Source organism: Capricornis sumatraensis, chromosome 3 (genome assembly GCF_032405125.1).
Source record: "Capricornis sumatraensis isolate serow.1 chromosome 3, serow.2, whole genome shotgun sequence".
NCBI lineage: Eukaryota > Metazoa > Chordata > Mammalia > Artiodactyla > Bovidae > Capricornis > Capricornis sumatraensis.
The window spans coordinates 72,713,314-72,722,791 of NC_091071.1; the positions used below are offsets into that span (position 1 = coordinate 72,713,314).

A 9,478-nucleotide genomic window follows, 5' to 3' on the forward strand; every position below is an offset into this window, starting at 1 on the left:
AATGGCCATATTCCAAGGTTAGGCTACATCTATGCTTGTTTGGGGTCACTGGTGGCAAACGTTTCTCTCTCTGATCCTTTCCTTCTGCTCCTCTTGTCTCCATACTTCAGGATGGACCTGCAGCCTGGTTGTTCCAAGGACAAGCAGCACCAGCGCTGAGAGCTTACAAGAAAATAAGAACCTTGGGTTATACCCTGAACTATCAACCTGCACTTTAGCAAGACTCCCAGGTAATCACCAGGCATGTTGCAGCCTGAGAAGCTCCGCCGTAGAGCATGCATGACCCTCCCTGCTGGTCTTGCTCCAGCCTGCTGTTTCTCTCCCACAGCTATGCTGCCTTTAGCTTGAATGGCCTCCCAGACGGAGGGGCATAGTGTTATCAACAGTGTGCTTTGCAAGTTAACTCAGATATTTCTGTCGATAAAGTTTGAAGAGAAGCTTATAGTGGTGAAGTTACCTTTTCCTAAAGGAAACGTGAACTAACATATGTTGAAGAAAACCATAGAAAGGAATCACAGGCAGGTACAGTAGCAGAGCTCATGAGTGTGGTTGGAGACAAATCCCAGAGGGCAGAGAGGGCTTGCCTTTTTAATGAGCTTGTGAGTGATGGATGCCTCTCCAGAGGATCCTCTACTTCTAAAAGGGAAAAAAGGATAATTGAACTTATAGATCGTTCCTTCCACTTCACAGAAATGTGTGTGAGCTCTGAAGGAGAGAAGCTCTATTAAAGTTCCCAGTGAGTTGAGCTAGATCAGAGTGAGTGGGGTTATAGATTTTTGACTTGCACCTTCTTATTAATATTCATTAGATTTGGGTATTATCAAATCAATGGTGGTTTATTTCAAAAATTCCTGAATCTTTTACCTGTACTTTCATGATGTTTAACTATTATCTTAAGATCTTTTTGTCTTTTTCTATTCTCTTCCTCTACAGATTTCTCCTTGTCTTTATACTAAGTTGTCATAATGGGTTACTCAAAGAACCTTTTTCTAAAGCAAAAATGTAAGCAAAGCAAAACAAACAAACAAGAAAATCAAGTTGACATAGAAGAGAATGTGAACTGACAAGCATGTCACTTTAGAAAAAAGCGTGATTGAAAACAAACACTAAACACATATATGGTAAGCTACTGAATTAAATGCAAATCTCATGTAAAACAGAAGTTTGCAAACAGATCAGTGACAGACACAGGGTAGAGAAGGGTACTGATTACAAAGAGCTGTGAGAGAATTTAGGAGGAAAGTAATGGAATTGTCTTCTATCTTGACTACGATGGTCATTACTGGAATGTATGCAGTTATCAAAATTTATAGAACTGTACACTTTAAAAGGGTAAGTATGTAAATTACATACTCCCCCCACAATAAGAATGTGGGGGAAGCTCCAATCTGAAAACAAATTAAAAAATTAAAATAATGACATCGTGTAGCATAGGACGTGGGTGGGCATGGTTGTATATGTTCTTACCTGTGAGAGGCAGCTGTATTGGCCCTGAGAGCCAGAGGACCTGAGTTCACCCTGGAAGTTATAAAATTCTCTGTTGCCTCAGTTTCCTAACCTGTCAGCTGAGCCAGCATCTACCTCATGGGGGTTACTGTTAGGAATAAACAACAACAAAGATAATGACAAAACAGGAATGGGAACTGAAAATTTAAGTCTTCGCAATGGGAGAAAGTCTCTAATGTTTTCTTTTTCCTCACCTCATGCTTGGTGGGGTCATCCTCGTCTCTGCTGAAAAATAGTCTTCATCACAAAACCCCCACACGTAAGTCTGCCCAGCCTGGCGTATCAGGCAGCCACTGCTGAGGAAATACTCTGGAATAAACCTCAGAGAGAGAATAAATCACCTCTCATGCCACGCTCCCTCCAGGTGAGGACTGAGGTCATTGCAAAAGGCATAACAAATAGTCAACATAATGTACCAAACTAATAGATTCTATAAGGAAAACTAAATGGAAAATTTTTCCTGAGCGCTAGGCACCTCTGGCTGGAGAGACAGTGGAGCCTGTGTTATTATAGATGTAGCTGAATCAACAATACTTTTTCATTTCACAAAAAAGCCTCTTTTAACCAAAGAGGTAAGGAGATATTATCGAGGGCAATTTTTCATGCTCACCATGGATTATATTCTGAGATACCTCACTTTTCTAAATAGCCTCATTTCTGGTTTTTCCTTTCTTTCAGAGATGTATTCGATTCTCTTCCAGCAGCATGAATTCATCTGGAAAGCTGTGACAATCAATTAAGTAAATGGGAAAATAGAATGCTTGTAATTATGATAATCGAGCTGTATGAAACCCATCCTCTTAGGTCTAGTGCCCACACATCTTTAAGCAATATATTAATTAAGCTTTGTATAATTGTTACAATTAGGAGCAAGCTTTTATCAGTTTTAAAAATCACTTTGAGAAAAATGAAATATTTTAAAAACACATGCAGCTGTCAGTTTTTAATGCAATTCATTATTACAACTCCATTGTCATTTCCCTGGCTGCAAGGAGACAATTCCAGGATGCTTTATGGATGTGACTTTTCATTGACAAGTGGAGGAATTTCATATGTTGCACCTTTTTCAGATGTTTTTCTCTAAGTCAGAGGTTGGCAAACTTTTCCTGTAAAGAGCCAGATAATAAATATTTTAAGCTTTGCAGAACAAGAGGCAAAATTGAAGATACAGGAAAGTACTTAAATAACAAGCAACAAATTTTTTTGTTTGTGTATTGATGGTTTGAAAACATAATAAAATAATGATCAAGTATTTTTAATTTTTTTTGCAACACACATCTACTAACGAGAAAAGTGGAAATCTTCCTGTTGAGATATTTTGCTTAGTTGGGGTTCAGTGTTAGTTTCTCCTGAGTCATTGCAAATATTCACTGTGAATCCATTCTTAGCCAGCTGTGGTTCACAGAGTGTAGCTTGCCAATCTCTACTCCTCATCAATGTTCTCAACTTTAGGGTGCAAGAGAACCACCTAAAGGGCTTATTAAAACATAATTCTGAGTCACACCCCGACTTTTCTGGGGGAGCCCAAGAATCGGCATTTCTAACAAACTGTTATTTGTCACTGATGCTCCCAGTCTGTACTTTCCGAACACTGCTCTTGATGTTGGTCCTTGTAAAAAGTCACATTGATTCCACATATATTTGTTAATATATGGTATTTGTTTTTCTGACTTGACTCTGTGTGACAGATTCTAGGTCTGTCTACATCACCACGCATGGTCCAATTTCATTCCTTTTCATGGCTGCATAATATTTCACTGTACATACGTGCCACTCTTTGCAGGGCAGGAACAGAGATGCAAATGTAGAGACATGGGGACACAGGGGTGGGATGGATTGAGAGAGTAGCACGGATATACATATAAACATATGTTACCATGTGTAAAATAGAGAGCTAGTGAGAAGCTGCTGTGCAGCACAGGAAGCGGCTTGGTGCTCTGTGATGACCTGAGGGCTGGGAGGGAGGTTCAGGAGGAAAGGGATGTATGTACACATATAGCTGATTTACTTTGCTGTACAGCAGAAACTAACACAGCACTGTGAAGCAATTATACTCCAGTTACAAAATTATTTAAAAGTCACACTGAATACAAGTCTATTTCATGTTTTTATGTTCTACTCACAACTCCCCTGATAGACTTTACCTTTTGAATTTCGGGGTGCAGGGTAGTAGATCCAAAGCTTAATGTCAATTAAAAAGTGAAGACCTATTTGGCTAGATCAGATTGCTAATAAAAAGGAAATTTTACCTCTTAAAGAGCTATTAGTCTCTTCCTTGCAAAGTCAGGTATCAGCAATCAGCATCTACTTGTTAGCTGTAAAGAATGCCTGACTGATATTTTTCCAGTCTCATCAAACTTTTAAAAGAGTATGCAATATTCCAAAGGATACATGTGTGTGAAATGTAAGGATGACACTTTAGCCTTGGATTTGACATGTCCTGATTGACTGCACATTATCAACATAATGCTCTTTGGATTTGAATTTGTTGGCATGTTCAACCATTACAATTTAACACAGAGACTTACATGAAGCTGCCAAGGGGCAAGGAGGATAGTCATTTCCTAAATCCTGGAGTAGTAGTCCATAGTCTACTAAACCAAGTCATCTCTGAGTTGACTATCAAGTTGCTATGGGCTCTTGTGCACAAGCTCCAAGTGATTTGAACTGTCACTGATATTGAGGTTGTGAGGAAGGTTAACAAGACAACAGGACATCAGCTAATTCCAATAATCACAGCTCGCCAAAGAGATTCTTTCAGAAAAGAAGCCAAGTGGAAAGTATGTTCTGCTTCTGTTTATTTGTCCCAATGGTTTAAAAAATCAGCTTTATGGAACCATAATCTTCCTCATGACAGATGGGCTTATACATTAGCATCGTGCTTTCAATCAACAGTTTACATTTCATAAGGAAGGTGAAGAAACTGAATGTAAAGACATTTTCAGCATCTATTTTTCAGTTTTATAACACTGATACAAAAAATAGTATTCTGATTAGCAGCTTGATTGGCAACCCATGTAACCCTAAGTTGTACTACAAAAGTGGAGAGTGCACTTTTACAGACAATTACATTTGGTGAAACAGTATGTACAATTTTGACAAATAAATACATAAATACAATCATTCATATATAATGACATACCTAAATGTCAATTATTATCAACAAGCGTTTCTAGTAAATTACTTCTTTCATTCACAAGTTACTTTGTTGCTTATAAAAACTATCTTCACCTTTACAGAAGAAATGACATAATCAATTCCCCCCTAAACCCACATATTAGGAAAGGTAGAAAATGAATCCCAGATGTTTTATGGAAATATTTCAGTCTTTTAATAGAAGAGATTTGATTGAAAAACTCCTTCCTTAGCTTCTCTGTAAAGAGTTTCTTTTCCCCATGTCATGTCACACAAAGGGGTTTTGTTCTTCTGAATTTATTTCAAATTGAAAATGATCTTCATTTTTTGATTTTGGTTTTTAAAAATACAACAATATATATTGAAACTGACATTTGCTCCAATATAAGAAGACACAAAGCCACGCAAACTAGCCACCAAAGACAGATTTTTTTTCTCAAAAATAAAATTTTAAATGAAAATTTAAGAGTATAGACATGAAGTATTGATATCTTTTGTTATCTGATGCATAATGAACAAAACAAGTCGGGGGACAGTCAGAAGCTTTTCCTAAAATTGTCTGAATTGATTTCTGGTAAAATGCTGTCTGAAACACTATTTTATGTCAAAGAAATAACAATAAGTTTAAAAATGGCTTAACAAATCACTGCTTTGTTAACTAATCCTAATTTGGCCAGTGTCATTAAATTAGCAAAAGTAGAAAATTAGACCTTTTTCCTGATCACTTGATTTAAACATTTTTGGAACATTCAAAAAACAAAAGGCAACCATGCTTTAGGCTATTGAAACTGGACAAATGACCTTGCCTCACCAAGTTCCATGCAGAAGGAAATGTACATAGCAAGCAGATTCTAGCAATACATACAGCTGGGAAGAAGAAAAAAAATGCCTTTAAAAATATATACATATGGTTTTTGATGAATATTTACATGTTTGTCACATGGGTACTACTTAGCATAAAAAAGTTAGGAAATAGTTCTTTAAGACATGATTCTCGATTTTTGCTCCTTTTTAAGACTAGGGCTCTATTCATAATGTACTCACACACACTTATAAAGTGATCCACAGATGTATACATACGATGTTTATAATGTGCAGTTCCTTAACACTGAGGGTGGCTCGACTGAGCATAAGGTAAATACAAGACGTTGGTATAAGACTGGGCCTTGATTTGACTACATGATGGACAGGCAAACTAAGTTCAATGTTGTGAGACTTTTCCAGTGATTGCAACTCACAGCAGTTGCGAGTTGGGGTTTGAGGGTGGCTCGCCTTGTGCTGATCCATCTTTCTCCAGGCTACCTAATGTTATTTTCTAATCAAACTCAGTGGTCCTGCTGACTTGAGATGAAGATGTATTAAGAGACAGGAAGGTCTCTCTCCTATTAGGTTCTGTTGGGCTGGAGATGAGAGATTCAGTGTTTTCAAGAAATAAGCCATGACTTCCATTTGTACATTTCATCTGCTTATTTGTTATCAACTCCTAGCTTGCAAAGGGCAGGTTTGAAAAAAAAGGTATACTCTTTCAGTTGTGGAGCTTTCTTTGAATGGAGGCAAACAGAAGTTTTCTAATGAGTGCTGGAAATGTGCAATGTGTGGGTTTGCTGAGTGTCTATTCTGCCAGAGGTGGACTACCTCTGCCAGGCTTCAAAGTTCTTACTGAGAATTCAGACCAAATGTTTCCTGAGACCTAAGTGGATGTGATACATTATGCAAAGCATGTGCTTCAGTGACTATAATGTACCCCCAGCCAGAGGCTCCTCCCTAAAGAAAGGCAGCTGCCTTTCCTGTCAGCACCCTGGGATATCAAGGCAATGCACTGAAGTAATAACTTATTCATTGAAACCAGAAGAAATGACAGAGAAACCGAAGCCTTCACAAACACCTAACATATTCAAGGAAAAGTCAGTCCTAGAAGAATCAGGTGCACTAAGAGTTATATTTGATCTATATTTTGGCAGATATCATACTACAATGATGTCACCACTACTGATGACCATCATGGCAATTATGTAGTTATTTTAACATTTAGCATAATGCATGATACACTGCTTTAAGTAGCACCTTTAAAACGAAGGATCCCAAAATATTCGGCAAATGCAATTTGCTCTCACAGCACCTGTAAGGTAGGTGTTTTTTCCAGATGTTTTATAAATGAGCGTATCGAAGCACAGCAGAGTGAGGATGCAGGCTTCCATGATTCAGGTGATGGCAGCCATAGAACCCGGACTCAAGCACCCCCACCCTTCCTTCCCGTAATCCTCAATCACAGAGCTTCCAGAATACCCCTGAACAGCACTGCTGTTGGAAATGCCTGAATGGACCGGATGCTGAAGAGATTGCATCTATCAACAGTAGACCTAAATCCCTCAGTAACAATCCTCCCTCCTCAAATATTTTTTCATGAGCTTTGCAAATGTATGGAAGGGGCCTTTGACACCAGTGCTGAGCTCATGCTAATTACAATGCACATGTGAATTTGTATTGTTTTCTCCGTGTCATTTATCATCCTTCTGGCCTCCTACCGACTTATTTCTACACATGTGCCTGTCTGAACCAGAAACTGTAAAAGGTATTTAGCGACACCGTATGGAAGGAAGCAGGTGAAATTACATTTGGCAAAGTCTCCTTGGGGGCACCAGGTAATGTTTGTTCTGAAAGAGCAAAAAAAAAAAAAAAAAAATCTCCTGTTTATTTTTTAAGTAGCATTTTATATACATTCCACCTGCTGACCAGGTTTAATCCTTGGATGAGCAAGCAGAGCTGTCTTCCAAACAGAGAGAATATTTGATCCTCAAGTATAAATTTCCATTTACTTAACTGCAGCCTCCCTACCAGTACTAAGTCCATTTCTTGGTGGAACTGGAAATACTGTACACATTCCATGGCAATATATGTGAAAGTTCAATGTAACATCACACGCAGTATGAATCATCACATCCAGCGTGTCTCCCTGACTGCGCTGCTTCTGAGTTGTTTTTGATAAAGTGTTATTTACTTTTGCAGAGAGAATATGAAGACATTACAATGAGTTCTAGTTTCCCAGAACCAGATTTTTTTTTATCTCAGATGCACAGTATGTAAATCCTAGCCTTTGTTAGGAGGTTGCTTTTTGAGATAAATGCAGTACCTTAGGACCTGAGAATGAAATCTGGCCTTGTAAACCCATGTATTATTTCTATGAGCAGAGCTTAACATGTGGAAATTGGCGATTCAGAAAAGGAACTAGGATTGGGAAGAAAAATACTTTTTATAAACCCCTTCACCAGTTCATTTCCCTTGGTGACACCTGTAAAATACCTACACCCTAAGCCTCATCTCTTAAAAAAGAAAAGAAACACATATTTACATTGGTAAAAATCCTAACATCTGAGATGTTTCTTGCTTGACATGTCATTCCAGATTCTGTGCATTTCCTCTGGAGAGATCTGGTGCACGGTGATCACTCGGCGGTACCTACACAAACTATAGGCCATTTTCCAGTGATTGAAGCCACTGTTCTGGAAAGGATGGATGCCCAGCTTTCGAAGACACAGTCCCACATACACATCCTCCAGGTGAAGCAGCCTGGTGTGGAGTGAGGTCTTGTAAATGAGCTCAGCCACATCAGCTGAAAAGATATAGCCGGTCCCCGAGCAGAAGGGCGGGTAGTTGCTGTCAGGGTACAAATCCCTGGGCATATACCACTTACTGCGGACATCTCGGATGGGCCCTCCATTGATGACATAGCCAGTAAAATACCTTCTTCGTGGCTTGGTGGAGGGTTTTAATAGTTTGTAAATAAGGTTGTCCATGTTGACAAAAATGTCACTGTCTGTTTTCATGACATACTTGGCTTTCGAACAAAAAGTGGCCACCCATCTCATCCCCATCAAGGTTTTGAGGGTAAGGTTATGGTAGGAATCAATGAAGTCCTCCACGATGATGTCGTGAAAGATTTGGCTCTCTTGCTCCACCATCTGGTTGAGAACAGGATCGGCGTTCTTGCCCAGGAGGAACAGGGTGGCTATCTTGATCCCTTTGAAGTTGTTCTCGTCCCCCCAGGTCTCCCGGATCGCCTGGCGGGCATCGAACTCTTTGTGGGTGGTGCTGATGAGGATGACGAGGAAAGGAATGTTCTTCTCACATTTGTTGGGCTCATTTATCAGAAATTCAAAAGAATGGGGGTTTATAGGTCGAGTTCTTATGTTGCCAAAGGTGAAGTTTTTCCTTGCAACCGTCAGATGGCTGAATGGCTTGGAGCCAGTGTAGGAGGAAGTAGGTCGAGTTACACTCAAGTACCAGAGAGCGCTGGCCCAGCACACCACGGTCAAAACGTATAAACAGGAGACCTTCGAAGCCATTGTCTTCAGAGCACGTCTATTCCCAATATTGAAGAGTATGCCTTCTTGGCATCAGTTTCTTTTCGTTTGGCAAAGGTTGCATATTACTAGGAAATTTTAAAGTTCGACAGATCAGCGTGAGTGCAGGACTGTCCATGGGTCTCAGTGGCTGTCTGGCATCTCTGTATTTAGTCTACTTTCCTCCAAACCCGAAGCAAGGGTCCATGCCTCATCAATCTTCCTCTAAACTCTGCAAAATCAATAAAGTACAGTTGTCGTTCAGATTTATTTAGTCATTTCACGTCCTCAGAGAAACCTAATGAGACTGTAAGAATGACCCATGCTGATCAAAATAAACATAGGCATGCATTTCCATCAGTATTGAAAACTCCCTGACACAAGCATTCTACCTTTCTTTCCTTGCTGGAAGGTGTTTATGGATGTTCATACCTCCACGGTATTAGCAAATATACTATAGATTATAAACTAAAGATGAATGTGAAGGAAACAGAATA

General features: G+C 39.3%; 1 protein-coding gene across 1 annotated transcript; it reads right to left on the minus strand.

Annotated features, from left to right (window-relative positions):
• Nucleotides 1-8,003: 8,003 nt before the first annotated feature.
• B3GALT1 (beta-1,3-galactosyltransferase 1) lies at nucleotides 8,004-9,010 on the minus strand. The gene has a single exon (XM_068969612.1). It carries the CDS (start codon nucleotides 8,982-8,984, stop codon nucleotides 8,004-8,006), a length of 981 nt encoding a protein of 326 aa, XP_068825713.1. The 5' UTR covers nucleotides 8,985-9,010.
• Between the last annotated feature and the right edge of the window lie 468 nt (nucleotides 9,011-9,478).

Excerpts from the sequence above, each read along its gene's own strand:
- B3GALT1 (XM_068969612.1), bottom strand. The coding sequence starts at position 8,984 with ATGGCTTCGAAGGTCTCCTGTTTATACGTTTTGACCGTGGTGTGCTGG.